The sequence below is a fragment of the Ostrea edulis genome, chromosome 2, assembly GCF_947568905.1.
Source record: "Ostrea edulis chromosome 2, xbOstEdul1.1, whole genome shotgun sequence".
NCBI lineage: Eukaryota > Metazoa > Mollusca > Bivalvia > Ostreida > Ostreidae > Ostrea > Ostrea edulis.
Window position 1 is genome coordinate 68,286,716 of NC_079165.1, and position 20,981 is coordinate 68,307,696.

At 34.3% G+C, this 20,981-nt stretch overlaps 1 protein-coding gene across 1 annotated transcript in view; it reads right to left on the reverse strand.

The window, feature by feature from the left end:
- LOC125680453 (uncharacterized) overlaps window positions 1-20,981 on the reverse strand; it is a 44,406-nt gene that overhangs the window by 17,404 nt on the left and 6,021 nt on the right. Inside the window, 17 exon segments of the mRNA XM_048920056.2 lie at window positions 3,767-3,960; window positions 4,155-4,412; window positions 6,533-6,655; window positions 11,743-11,899; window positions 12,041-12,178; window positions 12,367-12,475; window positions 14,901-15,145; window positions 15,933-16,131; window positions 16,239-16,582; window positions 16,663-16,899; window positions 17,124-17,252; window positions 17,389-17,496; window positions 18,853-19,026; window positions 19,193-19,318; window positions 19,408-19,461; window positions 19,719-19,915; window positions 20,210-20,461. Coding sequence (XP_048776013.2) covers window positions 3,767-3,960; window positions 4,155-4,412; window positions 6,533-6,655; window positions 11,743-11,899; window positions 12,041-12,178; window positions 12,367-12,475; window positions 14,901-15,145; window positions 15,933-16,131; window positions 16,239-16,582; window positions 16,663-16,899; window positions 17,124-17,252; window positions 17,389-17,496; window positions 18,853-19,026; window positions 19,193-19,318; window positions 19,408-19,461; window positions 19,719-19,915; window positions 20,210-20,461 — 3,044 coding nt within the window.

The window sequence follows — 20,981 nt, forward strand, 5'->3', positions numbered from 1 at the left end:
AAAAGTCAAGAAATACAAAATCCGAATGATATTTCACTGCTAACGCTTTCAGCTTTAACGCCTTTTCAGACAGTTATAAAATGAAATACAACATGCAAAGTAAAGTCAACATATCACCACGTAAGTAATTGTTCTCTGTGACGTCATAATAAATGGCAATGGTAGCGATAATTATAATGCATACAATGAAAGGTGAAGATAACGAACAGTGATCAATCTCATAACTCCTATCATCGTCGGATACCCATGGGTGATCTCGTCTTTTGCTCATCACCCGTGGGCAAACTCGCCAAAAAATCATCGTATGTAATTAGTATGTGCGGGTCATTTGATTGGCTGCTGCACAGAGTCGCGATGGCAAATCAACGAATCGAAGTTTATGTTACGTATGTATATTCGGCAATGACAAAAACTTTTCCGTAGTTAACACACCGATTGCAAATAAATCCACACACCGGTGCATTTCGCAGTTTGAGAAAGGTATTCCCATATATTTTTGACTGGTATTTGATGTAAGTGACCTGTACGACTTGTTTTTAATCGTTTTAAAACAAAATTTGCACGTTTTAACGGGCGTCAAGATATTTAACATAAATAGCAAACTAATAAACATATTTTCAAAATTGAAGAGTTCCAACTTTCTGATTGGTTACCTATAATCAACAAATTAGCATATTTTACGACGATATTTCGGCGAGTTTGCCCACGGGTGATGAGTAAAAAACGAGATCACCCGTGGATATCCGACGATGAACTCCTATAAGTAATGCAAAATAGAGAGTTGGGCAAACACAGCCCTTGGATATACCAGAGGTGGGATCAGGTGCCGAGGAGGAGTAAGCATCCCCTGTGTATATGTAATTTATTGTGCTTCAAGGACAGAAAAATTTTAAGTTTAGAAGTTTATAAAACAATGAATAATGGATGAATGGTATCGCTAGTGTTCAGAATCGGGGAACAGAAAGAAATCCATGTTCTTTCAGATGAGGTAAAATTATTTTTTTTATGTTCTTTTAATGTTCAATTCTACCTTAGCTCGATCGTTACGGAGATCGGGTACATGAACAGTGAATGCAACGAATACTGATCAGTCTCGTGACTCCTATAAAGATTTATTATTGTTTAACGTCCCTCTCGAGAATATTTCACTCATATGGAGACGTCACCACTGCTGGTGAAGGGCTGCAAATTTACGCCTATGCTCGGCGCTTATGGCCATTGAGCAGGGAGGAATCTTTATCGTGCCACACCTGCTGTGACACGTGACCTCGGTTTTTTTGGTCTCATCCGAAGGACTGCCCCATTTAGTGGCCTCTTACGACAAGCAAAGGGGTACTGAGGACCTATTCTAACCCGGATCCCCACGGGACACTCCTATAAAGAATACAAAAATAAGAGTAGGTTAAACACGGACCCCTTGACGTACCAGAGGTGATATCAGTTGCCTATGAGAAAACGTTTCCTATCGAGTAATCTGTAGTCAAAATCAGTACGTAAAGATTACCCTTACAATTCGTATGAAACACGTCAGACAGCATTCGACCTAATGGGAGGTTGTATTTGTAAATTAAATAATTATAACGACTATAGAATTTGCGAAATGAAGACTTTAAAGGAATGTTTAAATCCCTGTGACATCGACTTATTTATCAGTAGACTGCCTCAATTTAAAGATTTATTATACATGTACGCAGGACAGGCATTAGCGTATCAAATCAGTTGAGCGAATAAATGCCATATGCATGTGATAATAGAATATTGCTACATACATCTAAGTATGGAAAGTTGACGATGTAGAAGTTAAAGTCGTACCGTTTGTCATAAAGTTGAGTTGAATTTGCTATAAATATCGATGTTTAATAAAATGCCCCGATAAGTAGAATTGGGATATATCGAATGAAACATGAATGAAAATGAGTATACTATTGTTGATAGGTAAAACGTCGATAATATATCTAAACGTCAAGTTGAAGGCCAAAAGAAGATATTTTTCCTTCTTCTCATGTAGAAGATTTTAATGAATAAATTCCGCCTCACGAGAATACAGAAACTGGTCTGCTAATAAAGGAGCATATAATCTCCATAGGAATTCAAACAGACTGTTGGAAGACCTTATCACCATAGAGTACGTAGATATTGTCAGTGAGGAACTCCATCATTTTTCAAATATCATCTTCAGGGTAGTTGTGCGAAAAGAGTGGATATAACAGTATTTTTGGATGACTGATATCAAAATATGAATATTTTCATAATCCATTTTTATTTTTAAGAAAACCAGTTGGCTATGATGTTAAAAAGTTTAATCTGTAATTCATCCTGAGGGATGCCAGTGTAAAATGTTGATAAGTTACACGTTTTGATGCTAGGGAAAAGTTTCTGATTTCAAATTTGCTAAACGTTCTTTGGAATATTTTAGAATCCATATTTGATTACACCACTTCTTACATACGTTGTGCCACAGTGTGTTTGAAATTTCTCCTTCACAGCAATTGGTATTTTCGTGAGGAACAAAGATAGAGACTTAGTAGAACATTTATTGTATTCAGCAATGTATCTCTGTTCGTAATGGTTGTTGTTGTGGAGTTTTAAAACGCAGTGCAAGTAAGATCAGTCATATTCATTCGTTCCATTGTCAGGGCCCCGTATAAGGACGTAGTCGCCCCCTCACCTCGCCCAGGAAGAGTAAAAGATTCTAAAAACTAACCTATTTTGAATCTCTCATAATCTAAATAATTGTTCGAATGTTGGATATATGTATACCTTTATATCAGATGATAAAACAATCTCATGTATTTTGATTACGTTTAAAATAGTCACAAAACGTAACGAAATACAAAAATCATGACGTCAAACGACTCGATGCAAGTTTTTACCAAGTTTGATTAGGATTTTTGATGTCATTATCTTTGGATTGTAACGGAATGCTACATATCAACAGAAAGAGGAGAAATTCCTCTATCTAAAACATTTAAAAAGTGAAAAGGTGATATTTTTCACTTAAGGGTGGTTTTTGCTTGACGGTAATCATATATGTGTTTAAAAGTGAAGCGTGGTTTTGAAGAATTGCGTGATTTTAAAGCCAAATTTGTTTAAATACAGTTGCAATAATGAGTCTTAGAAACAAAGACATTCTTGCTAAAAGCTTTGTCAGCTGAAATCAATACATATCCCTCTCGCAACATACCAGTATCTAAATATTTCATCACATTTGTTTTACTGAACACAGTAGGATATATATTACACACTCTGATTTGATGTGTTTAATACGAGATTTTAACATTCCTCTTAACAACCATTTTTACTTTTGATGTGCCATCTTTTTGCTGTATACTTTATTTAGTTGTATTTTTGTGCATATATATTGTACATCTGTAATTCTAAGGGATTGTGTGATTAGCTGTTAATCTGATCCCCTATTATTATTATTATTATTATATATATATATATATATATATATATATATATATATATATATATATATATAATTTTCGTCTTTTATCTCTACATTAGTGTTTATTTAATTCTTACTTAGCAAAACAGAGCTGTGGTGACTGTGTAGCATGAAGAAACGTGATTTCTATCCATTCTGACAAGGTTTAAAGTTGTTCCTTTTCATGTTTAGCCTTTCGACCGCATATTTGATTGATAATGGAATGTTCTGTCGCCATATGGGACATTTCAAAATAAGTGGCATCAGGTTGTCATTTTCAATTATATTGAAATCACTAGTAAAAACATAAAAAACTAATTCTACATCAATACTGACCAGTCTAAACATCACTGCTTGGCTGTCTACTGGTTCTAAGTGCAGGAGAACTCGGATATTCCCTGGCTCCTCGTTGTATATCTTTGTCAGTCTTCTGTAACACTCCTCTGTGTTATCAACGCGCAATACAATCACATCAAAGTTCAGCTCTTGAATATGCATCTCATGCAACAATTGCTCGTATTCCAGTAAACCTGCAAATGGACACATGCTCAATTCATGAAAAATACTTTCTTATTACTGTAAAATGATTTATTTTACACACACGTACGTGTGTGTGTGTGTGTGTGTGTGTGTGTGTAAAATTATATATTTTATGTTATCTACAAAGTTTTTGAAATACGTATCAAAACTGAGATGTAACTGTTCTCTACATGACGAAATTCACCTTCATCAGAGTCGTACAAATAGTAAATTTTCCGCCATTCCTTGTAGGCTATTACATCTACAAGACCACCGGAAAGTGCTGGTCTCATGAACAAATGGTATGATCCCGTCAGTTCGGACTTCAGGCTGCATGAAGGCCCTATGTACAGGAAAGCCAAGTCGTGGTAATCAACGTATGACTGCAGAGTTGTTAAGTGACAGCTATGGGAAACGCCTATGACGCCCAACAGCCAATTTCTTTTTGTAACTTCTTCATCAACTAGAAAAGACAATATCAGTGATGACTCATTCTTTCTTAGAAACAAACACATTAAATGGGAACCAAATTAAGGGATATTCAAAATTATTTTCCCCAATAAATGAAATGAATGAAGAAATCTATAAATGAAACTTCATTTGCTGTTTCCGTACTGTTTATAATTCATTTGATGCTATTTCATGTGTATTTGAACATCAATCGAATTAGGGCAGATGGGTGTTGTATTTGAGATCTCCAAAGTATCATGATAAAGTATAGATGCCAGACACGGTGGTGTATGTACAATGTACTCCGTCAGTCTTATCAGCCCCAAGAACGAAAGCCATTGATACTACGAAAGGAATACATTCTACAGTACTTTCCCAAAACGGTAGCATTTTCTTAATTCCCTGTAGTGATCAATATATTACAAATTATGTGATAAGGTACCCTTTAGAGCCATTGCCCAACAAATTCTTATGATCTAATAACCGCATATCGTTTTCAAATTTCGGCTGAGAAATCGATAAAAAAAATAATAATAAAAATAGTAGGCGGCGTGAATCAAACAAATCATTTACAATGATTTATGATTTTCAACAAGCAAATTTGGAGTATTCCATCGTAATTTACCTTATCAAAAATATTCAAATCCAATCTTTCGATCAGTTCAAAGAAGTTAAAAAATAAACACCGATAGCGATATTGTTGTTTTAATTATTCATAACTTTGGGACAAGTTTTGACACACAGGCGCACACACATCCCCCTACACACACGGAAAAAGAAAATTATCCAGTTATTCAATTGGGACTATTTCTTTCGTTTAGACTTGACATTAAAACACACCTAATCTTCATGTTTTACCGAAGAGTTTATTGTTTAAAATAAATCGCTTTCTCTCTCAAAGGGGCGGGGTTGAATCCTGTGTAGATTTGCCAATTGGGTTTACATCCCTACTTAAGATACCTACATTGATTTATATGTACTTGTATGGTAAGCAAATGAAAAGGAGGATGCGAACCAGCTTCGTTGATTAATATTAGCCTTTATTGCGAACGGAAGGGTGGTAATATGGTACATGTAACTAAACTCGGCCATTAATGAAAAGTAGTGAAGGAGACGAAAAAGGTAGGGGCTCAGCCCCCACGATTCCAACGCCTATATAACGTAGTCAATTGAATATACACATTTCAGAACAAAGACGTATGGGTGTTCAAGACTCAACGTCAATAATTGTCCGGGTATTTTGTTTAAAGTTTAAAAACTCTATGGGCAATTCCCTAAAGATCATCAGCTCCTATTCCATTTCTCACACGCTTGAGCTGGGCTTCATCTAGTTACACTATATTATAATGTGCGTTTTGGCATGTCGCCATATTGTCTTTCAGTTTTAAAAGATGATACGTAAAATCACAACAACAAAATAACATCAATGATTTGACACCACTAAGTCGTGTTCATCCTCTATGGAATTAAAAATTAACTTTTATAACAGACCAGGATTAAATTGCTTTCTGTAAACAAGATTAACAAAATCGAAAATTCACAATGGAATAAATAAATCCTCTATATCTCATCATTAATTCTACCATAGATTTGACATGATTTGATGCATTCTTCAGCTTGGTTTTATTTTTCAACATATCACTTACTCGTGGAAACTACACAGTTATGGATAAATGAAATTAAAATAGAAATCTGTACAACCATATACTCATTCATGAAAATAAAAGCTTGAGTCGAATTCATTTCAATATTTTTAAGATACTTTAGTTAGCACACACGAAAAATGAAGATAAGGAACAGTGATCAATCTCATAATTCCTATAAAGAATACAAAATTAAGAGAAAGGCCAAGACTGACCCCTGGATATACCAGAGATGGGATCAGGTTCCAAGGAGGAGTAAGCATCCCCTATCGACCGGTCACATCCACCGTGAACCCTATATCTTGATCAGGTAAACGGAGTAATCCGTAGTCAGAATCAGTATGCAAAGTAGGCCTAACAACTGGTATATATGAAACACGTCAGACACAGCATTCGACCTAATGACAGGCTGTATTTGTAAATTAGATCGTTATAACGGCATCAATAAATACTTATTGTCGTGTCTAAAACTTTGATAGACACGCCGTACCTGCTTTTCCCATTTCTAGACTGTCGTTGAAATCTACCTCCAGGTCATAGAAATCGTCATCATCAATAACATTTCGTCTAAATATATTGAGTTCCTCCTCCGTATTCCTGTCAAATAAGGCAACTGAAAAGGAACAATCTGTTTAAATCTTTATTGCACTATAAGAAAATAGACATATACCTAGAATACAGTTAAACAGTTTCATTGCGGAAATTCATGTCAAGAATAAACATTAATTCATATTTTAAAAGTTTGTGAACATTATATACTATCAGATGTTATGACAGTTGTACGGTGTTTTCCTTTCTCATCGGATATGTAATTCTGTTATTAAAAATAAACATTATGACATACATAATGGTAAAATTGACTATTAAGCAAACTGTATTGGTTGGTAATTGTGCGTATCAGATGCCTGTATTTTAATGTTAACGTAAAGATTCTATCTTCCAGAGAAAGACGTTAATATTCCGATCGATGCGAAATTCAATTGAGACATCGGGAACCGCATCTAATGGCTGTAGGAATGTGCGGATCAATAGAATTCTCTCTATCTACTGCTCAACACGCGTTTTATAAACAGTAGTTAATGTACAGATTAATCCAGATTCCGAATTATTGTCCACAGGGACAATGGTCTCAACTACAAAAATGTACCAGATTTAGCCCCCGTAGAAACCAGAAAGAATGAAAATAACATCTTTCAAAAAATGGAAACGAAGACCTTGAAATGAACCTTTTAACTTCTACAATTCATTTTCAAGACAAAAGAACTTATACTGCTACACACATATACAATGCACATGAGATGGTTTAAATGCAAGGTGAATATCATGAATAGACTTGCATGCAATCGTCTTACCAATTCTGTGTTTCACTGTCCCATAAACTTCAGAATGCGTGCACATCAGGAAAAGTAAATAAATGAACAATCGCGCCATTTCTCCCTATTATGTAATGCGCTTGTTTGCGTGTGACGGAATGCAGTGGAATCACAACTCGTCTATATTTCCGGTCTCGTTGATTACAGTATAATACAACGGTCGATGGAAAAGCAGCACGTGGTCTGCCTTATTGGGATTAGGCCACATGTCTAACGCTTATTTTAACACTAACAAGACAATGCTTTGTAAATATCGCGCCTGATAATCGTAATTTTCCGTATTATGTGTTCAAGTGTGTTTGATAAGTTTTACATTTTTGTCTCATTAAATTGATAACTTTTGCTGTTTCAAGAGTTTATTTGAAAACAAAATTCGTTGATACAGGTAATCATCTAGTAGTTACAAAAATAATAATGTCTCAAAATTGAAGTATCTCTAAACCCAAATGATGAGTTTTTGAACTCTTAACCTCAAAACTTCCTTGAAAATTGAATGCGTAAATCATAGTAGAGCGATCTATTTGGAATTTTGTATATAAGTACACATGTATGACGTAGACATGAAATATGTGATGTACATACTCTTCTCCTGGATTAATTAATGAATTATTGTACGTGAATTTTTTTTAATTCAAAACTTAATTTAAATGAGTCTATTTATAAAAGAGCTGATAATTGGCAAGTCAATTCTTTTCAGAAATTGGTCTGTTATATACATTACATATGTATGCAATATTCATATACATTGAAAATCATGAGCTACGGTTACTTAATTAACATGTTATATTCTATGATTCATTATCTTATCAATGCTCAGAAAACACACAAATAATTGATGAATTTTGATAGAGGTATTCTTTTTCATTAAGATATTTATCTAATAAAACTTGCCATGCTTTTGTTGTCAATGTCTCTATCCAATCGGACGTTTATATCACTTTTGTTTTCCAATACAGCTGTCGGTTTTCTATGATGTATACCCATTGTGAAAAGGAAATATGACATTTTGTGCATTTCTGACAGGCAGAATGTATTGAAAAGATACTGCATGTGTAAATCAAATGTGGATTCTAAAAAACTTTTAGTAAATTTTAAATCTCAAAATCTCAAATTAACAACATTAAAAGGCATGACTTTTCAACACTTTACACGACCATTCCTCACGATGAATCAAAGACTATACTTTTTGACATCATAGATAGTTGCTTCTTAACAATAATGGAAAACGGAAATATCCCTATCATCCTAAAAATACTTTGTTGAACACCCCTCTGATTCTACGTACAAGTGCTGTACTCTGAAGTTGAAATAAAACATATGCTGGAGTTCCTAATTGACAATATCTTCTTGGTCTTTGGTAATCAGGTCTTCCAAAAGTCTGTTTGAATATACATGGGCACAAATTGTGCTCCTTTATTAGCTGATCTGTTTTTATATTCTTGAAACAAAATTTATTCACAAACTTCTATATGAGTAGAAAAAATCTCTTGCTGTGGTCTTCAATTCGACATTTAGATATATCAACGACGAATTATCTATTAATAATGATAATTTCCATCGATATGTCAATTTGAGATATCCATGTGAATTCGAAATAAAAGACACCACAGAGTCGTCCACCTCTGCTTCATACTTTGATATTTCATTTAAAGTAGATATCAACGGCAAACTAACAACTCAACTTTATGACAAAGGGATGATTTCAGCTTCTTCATCGTCAACTTCCCATAATTATGTAGCAATATTCCATTATCACCTGCATATAATGTTTACATCTCTCAACTGATTCGATATGCAAGAGCTGTGCGTATGATAAGGTTTCAAATCGAGACAGACTACTGACAAACATGTCGATGGTGCAATGGTTTAAACAGTCTTGTTTAATGTCGGTATAGGATTTTTTTAATTATTTGATCACAAACAGTATAATTAGGTCATTTTTGAAATGCATCAATAAAAAGATGCTTTGTCGAAAGATTTCATTTTGGTTAATGTTTTTTCATTGGATTTTCAAGTAAATATTTGTGAAAAATGCAAAAATATAGGCGGTATTATATAACAATTTTGTGGTAAATATTGGTATGGGTTTGTACCAATATCAAAATATTTGCAAATAATTTTTAAAAATTCGATTACAATTTTTTTTTTAGGTATCCTATGTCCGTAATCCTACCAATTTGAAAGTACAATTTGCTTTTTTTCACCAACGAAAATTATTTAAATTTGCATTTTATTTTAGGTTATCAAAATAATAGGACTTGAGAACACTAACTTCTTCGTAGAAACCTTTAAAAAAAAAATGCAACGATAGAAAAAAGAAGAATGTTTGTATTTTTGTGATATACATGTACATGCAAGTCTTGAACTACCTGGTTGTCAGATGGTTATAAGGCAATATTTATTCCAATATCACCTGCATATGGTGTTTACGTCTCTCAACCGATTCGATACATAAGAGTTTGTTGAACGTATGATCAGTTTTTAAATCGAGACAGACTACTGACAAACAAGTTGATGTTACAGGGATTTCAACAGCCTCGTTTAAAGTCACCATTTCGTAAATTGTTTGTTTGTTATAAAGATCTAATTTGCCAATACAGCCTGTCATTGGGTCCAATGCGATCTGACGTGTTTCAAACCTATTGTTAGGCCGTGGTTTATACACTGATTTTGACTATAGATTACTCCGTTTACATGATCAAGATATAGGGATGATGGCGGGTATGATCGGTTGACATGGGGTGCTTATTTCTCTTAGTAACCTGATCTCACCTCTGGTGGATCTAGGGATCCGTGCTTGCCCAACTCTTGATTTTGTATATCTTATGGGAGTTATATGAGATTGATCATTGTTCATTCAGTAGATATATTTCGTAAAGCGACTCCTTTTATCAATCGTGTTATTTCTGTTCCAGACCGTCAATTCAGTTTTTTTTAAATCAACGGAACGTCACTAAAGATTTACTCATCGATAACTCTCCATTACTTTGACAGTTTTTTGTAATGTCACGACAAAATTAATTTTTTGTTATGATTCAAATAGTCTAGATACAGTTTAGGACAACACAGTCTGATTTCAAAGTACATGTATAGCTTACATTTATCAACTAGACGGTTTGATTTAAATAACTTCAAATTTAAAAAAAAAGTTTGATATGAGTCAAGGAAAGTTATCTTGGCATCATAGACATATATTAAATACAAGCGATAGTCCTTATTCTGATAGTGAATACTGGGATTATCAACTTAAATTGTACATGTGTATAAATGAAGGTGAAGATAACGAACAGTGATCAAACTCATAACTCCTATAAGCAATACAAAATAGAGAGTCACACCCGCCGTGAGCCCTATATCTTGATTAGGTAAACAGAGATATCCGTAGTCAAAATCAGTGAGCCGAGAACGGCTTAACAATCGGCATGAAACAGGTCAGACAGCATTGACCCAATGATAGGTTGTATTGGCAAACTAGATCGTTATAACGACCATAGGATTTGCAAAATGCTGATTTTAAACGAGGCTGTTGGAACCCCTGCACCATAAACTTGTTTGTCAGTAGCCTGCTTCGATTTAAAATCTGACCATATGCAGAACAAGCTCTTGCGTATCGAATCAGTTGAGATATGTAAAAACCATATGGAGGTGATAATGGAACATTGCTACATAAATGGGTAGTTGACGATGGAGAAAGTTGAAATTACCCCGTTTGTCATAAAGTTGATTTGTTAGTTTGCTGTTAGAATCTACTTTCAATAAAACACGAAATTTCTTTGTATGCTTTATACTGTAGATTCAGTAAGGAATGTTGTATTTGGTGATTTGTTGCATAACCAGAAAGAATTGTAAGAGACTCAAATGATCGTTTTAATTTTTTATTTATCAAAAACTAACAGTTTATACACATTTCCCATGTACTTTTTCGAGACGTACGTTTGCAATTAGTAAAGTATATAAAATATGTCAAATGTTAAAAAATACATGAGAATACAATCAACATGAATATTACATTTATTTTAATACATGTTTACAATTGCAAGAAGTAAATGCAAATACAAAATAATTGTTAAGGTTTTAGGTACATGGCAATGTAGTTGAGATGTATCAGACTTGGGTATGTGTTTGAAGGTCAGGGTATGGATCAAATCCTGGTAGATGTGAAGGGGCAGGATACGCACACTGAAACAGAAAAGTGCAACAACCTATCATACTTATGAACAATCACAATACATATACGTAAGTGTTGCAATTTTAATATCAAACCATTCACGATATAGTAGTCAAAGAGATTCGAAATATATTCAGATATAAATTATAAATATAAAGCTGACTTGCTTTGTTATTTGGAGGAGGAAGTCCGAAATTGGTTATGAACTTACGGAAGAGTTGTTTTTCTTAAGTGGGGTAGTTTGGCCGGAACTGTTGTCAATGGAACCTCGGAAGGACATACGGGCCTTGCACCTCAGCATAGACCCAAAGGAAGTCTGATAAATTTATTAGAATACACGTATATTTTAACACACTACATTGCTGGCTGAATCATTGTCACCAATTACTCTATTTTCTAAAATTATATCAAAAATGCATTTTGTTTGTTTATTTGAGTAATTATATGGTACAAATACCTTCGACTTTCTGGAATCTACAATTGTCTTGTACAGGATTTCAATTGCAGCCACGAATACAGACATGACCAGACCGGAAGACAAAATGTAGAAAATTCCAGCCACATTTTTTAGAGTCAAGGACACTTGTGACCCATCCTAAAAACAAAGTTGTAACAATACAGCATTGTACTAATGATAAAACAACATTTGTTTCTTTGTTTAGTCTAAATGATTAGGTACGTGTAAATGTATAAATTATTACAATACGACATAATATTTACTTATTATACGTTGGAAAGATAAACATGACAAGTGTTTTGTATTTGACGTAATTTAAACGTTACATTTGCGCTTTCCTGTTGACACTGATTCATGTCGTCAAACCACTTCTTTTTAATCTGAGCCAGCTCTCCTGATTCACGCAAAGCCAACACCGCTAGTGTCAGTGAGTCCCTAAAAATGTAACAGATGATTTATGGTACATGTACAATCTAAAATTTGCAATATTAGCAATTATCCACATGATTTTAAGACGTTATTCATCCCATGCTAGCAAGACTATTAATCATGTGAAGAAATGCAACTTATGTCATGACTTGAAGTTTTCGAAATTATATTAAAAGTAAAACATAATTGTAAATGGAAAAGGATAATTGAAATCTTAGAATTTTATATGGATTGTACATCCAAGAGAATTAAAAAAAATATTTCTATCATAGCTACATCTTAAACCACATATATCGTAAAATTGATTTAAACTATTGATACAGTCCTTTACATGGTTTTTACACACATAAAAGGCGAAGATAACAAACAGTGATCAATCTCATAACTTCTATACGCAATACAAAACATAGAGTTGGGCAAACACGAACCCCTGGAAATATACCAGAGGTGGGATCAGGTGCCTTAGAGGAGTAAGCATCCCCTGTCGACCAGTCATTCCTTACTTTACGTAAGTACTTTACATCGCGAAATAATTATACACGTCAAATCGCGAGAACTTAAATTCACGAGTTCTCTGTTGATCAAGCATTTTTACATGTAATTTAGCAAAATAAAAATGAAAACGAATAATTTTACTTCGCGAGTGATACTATTTTCGAAATAACGTGAAAATAAATTACAAAATTTAATTCCACAATATGCATATTTCAAACACAATAATGAGCGTGTCAGTGTGTGCTGGGATTAATCAAATACGGCGGGTAAAATCCCACTCGAACCAAAACTCTTCTACTTATTGTGATGATATTATTCAAATTGAACGAGGATTACACATAGCGTCATGGTATTTACATTTATTTTCCCGGTAAATGATTGTGACACCATTGCTACCATGACATCATGAAATGTACTATATCTGTCTACATACTAACTATTCATCTTCTGTCTTTCTTCCTCTCACTTTACATGAAAGGTGAAGATAACGAATCAATCTCATAACTCCTGCATCTAACCAACAACATTATAATGGGCAAAGCGAGATAACGAACTGTAAATGCTTGTAAAAGATACAAAATTAAGAGAAGGACAAATGCATAACCCTGGGCATACCAGGGGTAGGACATGGTGCTAAGGAGGAGTAAGCATCCTCTGTTGATAGGCACCTGATCCCACCTTAGGTATATCCAGGGGTATATATTACAATATGAGTATTTTCTAAACACGGACAAAGGAATAAATGTCTGCTTTTGAGAAGGATCATTGCAAACCACCTAGTCATAAGCCACCTTTGAGTCAAGTATGATCATCTAATGGCTCGAATGGTGTTAATTAGATTCAAGGTGGGAAGGCAAAAAAACAAAAAAACAAAAAAAACAACAACAAAAACCAGAAGATGGATACTTTGTAGGTAGACATTTGTAATTGTTAGATACCATATAAACCTTGTTTGCAGGGAATATTTTTATTAACCTAAATTGTTTTCTCTATGTTGATTAAAAGAGAAGATTGCTTAATATTAGGGCCGGAACTCTTGACACGTGAACCAGAAATGCCAGTTTCTGTAAATGTCTCTAACCCATTATAACTATGCAGGCAGTCCATGTGCTAGATGTTTATTCTAATTATTTTGTTGGTTGGTTGTAGATTGCTTAACGCCCTGCTCGAGAATTGTTCAATCATGTAGAGACGTAACCATTGCTAATTGTTTGGTGTCTGAGAACACGAATGATAGAGCCTTCTCTTTTCGGTGTTATATGCCTCTGGTGTGTCCAGGGGTCCGTGTTTGCCCAACTATCTATTTTGTATTGCTTGTAGGAGTTATGAGATTGATCACTGTTCGTTATCTTCACCTTGCATGCCAACCTTTATGATCTGACGTCAAATGTCAAGATGAGTCCTGTGGGGATCCGGGTTAGAATAGTTCCTCAGTACCCCTTGCTTGTCGTAAGAGGCGACTAAATGGGGCGGTCCTTCGGATGAGACCACAAAAACAGAGGCCCCATGTCACAGCAGGTGTGGCACGATAAAGACCCCTCCCTGCTCAATGACCCATGTACCATCAATTTCATAAATTTGTTGAAGACTTCTCTCGTGATTATTATGCACCCAATTTGGTTGTTTGAGAAATACTTGAAAATGTTTAAATCCGCATGCACGACGAACGACCAAGAACAAAGACAGATAGCAATAGCTCAGGCAAAAAAAAAAAAAAAAAAAAAAAAAAAAAAAAATGTAAAATTGAACCTACCCAGAAGTTAAGATTTTATCAATTTCTGTAAAATATTTCTCTCTGTCTCATTTCTAAACACGTAAATCAACTTACTGCTATATAAGAAAATTCAAGATTTCGAGTTTTCTGTTAATTTTACAATCTAATCATATTTCAGTGTTTCAAAGTGCTACTTGAAATAGGACATGTGATACTTGTAACCTTAAGATCGAGTTAGGAGGTGTAGCAATGCCGTAGCCCTTGGAGTCGAGATTGGAACCGATTTTCATGGTGTTGCAAGGAATCCTCAAATTGGTGTACTCGTTGCTGGTTGACTCGAGTAAAAATGCGTAGAGTCCATTTGAATCCCGGACCTTTTGTATACCCAGTGCCGTGCTCTTCATAAATACATCCGGGACCGAATTCATATATGCAAACATTCTCTCGTACAAAGCGAATCTTGATTTCTGTAACATCAAAGTAGTATGCGAAAATGTCTACATGGTCTTGCATCTTTATACTATCTTCAAACAATTCCTATTCTATTTCTTTTCATGTTTTGACTTCTTAACGTAAAAATATGCAAAACAATCTTTAGCACAAACCTAATATTGATGTTTGTATGAGAAAATTGTACGGTCTATGTGTGAATTTGTCTGAATCTGCTTGTAAATGCATTTTAAGAATCATTACTAACGAATTTCTTATAGTGTTATTTATAGACTAAAAGTGAAAGAAAGAATAATGGTGTTAGGCAGGTAAAATATGAATAAACATTACATTCAGGTATTCAATTTATAACGATCATATTTAATCAGTGAATGGTGTGAATTTTGTAATCATTTTGATGGGTTTATCAAATAAAATTATTTAACAAATTTTGTTTACTTCTTGATTTACATATGTATTTCACAAAGAAGTCTCTAAGAAGAGCATGTTTTACAAAACTCTTTCTTCAAAGAAATTGTATTTTCATACAACTCTTTCGTAAAATAAAAGTTACAGAAACTTTATCTTTATAAAATTATGATATAAAATTTATCATTTACTGCATATATTTGTAGAAAATTAGTTTTTCTTATTTATGTCAAGAGCGGATAATGCTTCCAAAAAGTACCAAGTTTCTACTCATTTACCAGTCAAGTGAATTTGATTTGCAACAATAAATATCTACCTTGAATTAAATTATTCGGGATTGTTAAATATCCTTTCGTTATACATTGAATACCGTAAAGAAGTTCAAATAAACATTACATTAAAGAAGCTATAGGTTGCACCTCCTTTGCGAGAACCATATTGAATTTTTGTTTGCTTTGCTAAGTCTTCAACAGAATTGATAGGAGTATTCATTCTGTCCACTGTGAGAAATGCCGCTAGGTTTGCCGTGTATGAGGAAATAATGATTAAAGTAAAGAACCACCAGACGCTTCCTACAATCCTCCCCGATACCGCTCTGTAAAACAATACATTTAGATGCTTAAAGATCACCTGATTTTAAAATGAGAAAAAATACATTGATACGAAATAACACAGGACTCGTTGTTAACACTTAACACTTACGAAGGCGATATATCACACCCTTGTTGCATAAATGCACCAAGTGCATACCACAGACTATTGGAAATGGTAAAGTCGTTTGTGATGTTTGTTTCATCCACTTTCCATTCCGCTGGACTGAATCTACTAACCAGGAATAGTACCACACTCACACCTACATATGCAAATAAGATACACATCCATATCTCAGTTGAGAGGGGTTCCATAAAGGAGAAAATACGAGGTCCTTCGTCTGCAGGCTTTTTTATCATTATACTGATTCCCAAACTCAGAAAAGGTTTTGTAAAATCGACTACTTTCTCTCTGTCTGATGTTATTGTAATTGGGGCAACTGCCATATGTGCTCTCTGCAAGATAACATTTACTGTTATTAATTTTCGATAGATGTATTTGAAATAGATGTCTGTAAAGTTGTTTCCCAACTTACGTTATCTAAGAGGTCGCCAATCATGCCATTCCAGGACTTGTCGGGCATTTCTTGTCCATACTCTCCGTCCTGTGTTAGACAGATATCATATGTCATATTAATTTTTTCGGCCACCATTTTCGCCAGGTCAATGCAAAAACCCTGGAAGTAATGCTTTCCACAAACATGCGATCCGTTTGACTTGAGCTTTAAGACCTCTTCCACGTACTCAGGCTTAACTATGACGTAAGGTGTCTCCTAAAAATCATAAAATGTGTTAATATTTATTCTCATTTTACATCATTGTTCGGTCAGTTTTAAGGAAATAGCACTCGGGATTACTGCAGATATCTTGAAATGAATTTGAAACTGGAATTTGACAAAACATGATACTGATATTTACAATAAATATCCTCTACTCATTCCCTTTTCAAGAAATGCAAATTCTTGTATATCCTGAATTATTTTCTTTCTCCACTTACATCTATAGTGGTTATATTTATTTTCATTTTTTGTGGAACTTTGGGTTTCCGATGTGGTAGTTTAGTGTGCTCAGACATATGTATTCGTAAACGGGATCCTTTAATAGGGACCGGGCTCCATTCACCATCCTGAAAAATCAGGTTTCGTGTCAAAATGCAATGAGTTTGGAGAATGAAATATGTTGTTTTGTGATTAAGTATGCATCAACGCTAGTATTCATATCAATTACATACTTACATAGGACAATCACAATTCATTTCTTACCTTAGCGAGTTCTTTTCCCATCAAAGTTTCCATTAGTTGGAGTTCAAAATTTTCTCGCTTTCCATAATCGTTGAATTCTAGGGTTCCACTCATGCCGGCGATTGATGTCTGAAAAGTCGATATTTGTTTGAAACTAAATTTACTTTCAAATTTTCAAACCATGAGGATAACAATCATTCATTTGTAGCAGAAGCAGTAATATTTCCGCTCTACTAATTAATGATAGGGGTGATTACTCTTCCTATATACAGTGTACCTGATCACACCTCTGGTATTACCCAGGGATCCGTGTTTGCCCAACTCACCAACTCATTACTTTGTATTGCTTATAGGAGTTGTGAGATTGATCAATGTTCGTTACCTTCACCTTTCACACACACACACACACACACACACACACACACACACACACACACACACACACATATATATATATATATATATATTATATGGTGTGTGTATGTAAAACAAACACATGTAACAGGCAATGGTGGCGTTTCGTTAAGAGTGAGAAATTTCAAGCGAGACGTTTAACAATATACAACTAATCAACATGTAAGTGTACGTATATACTCTTATATGTGATGACCTTGAACAGAACACAGTTAAGGTTTAAACGGCTGTTGCGGTCCCACTAAAGTTAGGGAGAATAATTATGGTTTGAAAGTTTATACATGTATATATCCATTTTACTTTGCATATATTATTTGAGATAATCTTAACAAATTCTTTGACATATTACTACATTTAACCTTAGGCCTTTCTTATGGCCCAAAATTGACGAAATTACCATCGTTTGTACAAACGCTACATAGACATTATTTGTCGAAATGCGCATCTGGTGCATCAAAATTGGTACCGTATAAGTTTTACATTAGGATATTTGTGAAATTGTACCGATGAGGTTCTGGAAAAGATTTTTGAACAGTTTACTTTTATTCATTTCTAAAATTCATCTCCATTATGTGGTCTCGTCCTGGTCCCGGAAACTATTTTAAACAAAGAATCTACACCACACGAGAAGGCTTGCATACCAATTTGACCACTAGAATTCTGGAGAATTGTTTAAAAGATTATTCCTGTATATACCTGTTTGTAGAAGTGTGGCCTCCTTTGGACCTGTAATTCATGATTTAAAGAAATCTGAACTATCATTATGTAAGATACCTTTCATGCAAGTTTTTAAGTATTCTGTTTCGGTGGTTCTTCAGACCTCCACCTTATTTTTACTACCTCTTGATTATCTCTCTCTTGGAATGAGGCTTCATTTCGATAAACCGAAATTACCTTTACTTAACATGAAGTATTCAAGTTGTTCTGTAGAGACCGGAACAAGTGAAAGGTCTTCAAACAGACAGACAGACATGTGACCAGGAAATTTCTTTTATCAAGAGGCTTTCCGCTGAGGTGAGCCAATTATGATTTATAGGTATTACTCTTATTTCTGTTTGATTATTTAACTACCTTTCTTAGTTGCTCCGTAAACACCTCTCTGTTCTTTGTCAGGGTTACAGTCTTGTTGTTATGACGACACGCTAGCTTCTGATCCTTTGCGCTCTTTTGACGAAATCGGAGTGAAGACTTTTTAAATGTTGAATTGAAGAGAGCAAGAGCATCCCTCAAAAGTGCGTGAGTTGGCTTAAATCATATAAATATTTCAATCAATGACAAATTTCTGCCTTCTGCTGAAATCCAAATCAAATAATTATCTTATCTGTACATTCTATATGAACTGGAAATATTTCTTCCTTCCAGTTAATCTTTACTCAAAGTACTTGAACAAAGTCAAGAGTATACGACATACCTTAATTTTACTGGTATTGAATTTCCGTATCCATTCTGTTTCCATCATTATATTTTTTGGCCAAAGTTGGAAGCCTGAGAAATTAGCTCCCTTGAAAACCACAGACTCATCCAACTGAGAAATTCCCTATTGAAAGACACATCTATTGTGGTAATTTCGTCTTGGATATATATTCACTACGATAAAATATGCATAAAACAATAAGTAGTGCTTACCAGACTTGGGAGAAGAAAATGAAAGCGGTTCATCATTATTTGTGGTGTCTTTTTCTGGAACATGAAATAGGTGTTTACATATGAAAGGTGAAGATAACGAACAGTGATCAGTCTCATAAATCCCACATCGAGGAATAATTCTGTAAACTTGAGTGAGATCATATGTCTTTACTTTTAAGTAAGTTATCAACATGTTTCTCTGCTCTCAGGATAAAGTACTTCTCCATAGAATTTTCTTTAAATCGACAAAATTCATTTGCAGATATTACCTAGGTATACAGTGATTTCACTGACTACTTCTATATACTTACAAGTAGATTTACTGTGGCTTCTACTTCCATTATTGGAAGGTCAAGGAGAATCCTTAGATCTGCTGCATCATGGTTGTAAAACTGGAGTATCTTTTCATGACAAACTTTGGCATTAGGGATTCTCAGGAATATGATGTCCAACTGGGGCCATTTTTGGGCATTTATTATGTTGAGTATTTGTTGAAGCCTCAATAAACCTAATTGAAACAGAAAGCGTTTGATGTACATAATTAAATTTCATAGGGAAATGAAATAAGGTATTCAGTGGACGTTTATGAAAGTTTATCTAGCTTTAGTCACGTTGCTGTACATCAGGGAACCCTTTATTGAATTTTCTTCTTTTCCTTTTAAAATAACCTTTCTTTCAAGTCATTTTTATATTGTTTACTTGTTCGGTAGTTAACAGAAGAAATGATGGAAAGTACGCGAAATAGGTCTAATATTAAGCAAATATCGACATTGTTATGAGATAAAACGTAATGGCTTCAGACCTTCATCTGTATCATATATATAAAAGAGTCTATGCCACTGTTTTTCGATTATGATGTCTAGAAGCCCTTGGATAAACACTGGTGTTAAATAAAATTGGTAGGAAGATCGTGTGACGTCATCAGGAATCGGTGCCTCGCTGATGAGTAAGAATGGCACCTCGAAAGTGTCGCTGTACGATTGAATGGTGGCCAAGGCGCACTTGCCACAAACACCTATTATTCCAACAACATCTTCTTCTAGCTGCGCACAAACTGAAAATAATGGGCAAATAAAGCAATTTAAATATATTTGTATTTAGATTCAATTTCTTGTTTTAAATACCATTGGTTAACCTAAGTAAAACAAATAAAGAATGGAATTTTAAGTTTCAATCAAAACTGTTATACAATAAATACAATCAATTAAGATCAGAATAATAGTTTCTAGTACTATTTCAATCAAGATTACCAATTTATGACTTGCAAGTTGTTTTATATTAAAACCTGATACTAAAATTGCAGTGATACATCAGTCGATCCGCCATTTAAACAAGACAATCGCACTCTGTTAATTACAGCATTTGAATTCCCAAGAGAACATCTCTATAACGTTACCAAGCTTCACTCGTTTTCCAGCACATTCGCAGTGTAAATAAATCAATTTTCACATTCAGATCATCTTCAATTTTAGTTGCCATGGAAACAGATTCCTTCATTCCCTACAGGAAAACTCAATTTGGTTATAGACGATAATGGTCCTTGGATGCACACTACACCATTCTGTATGTTCGTA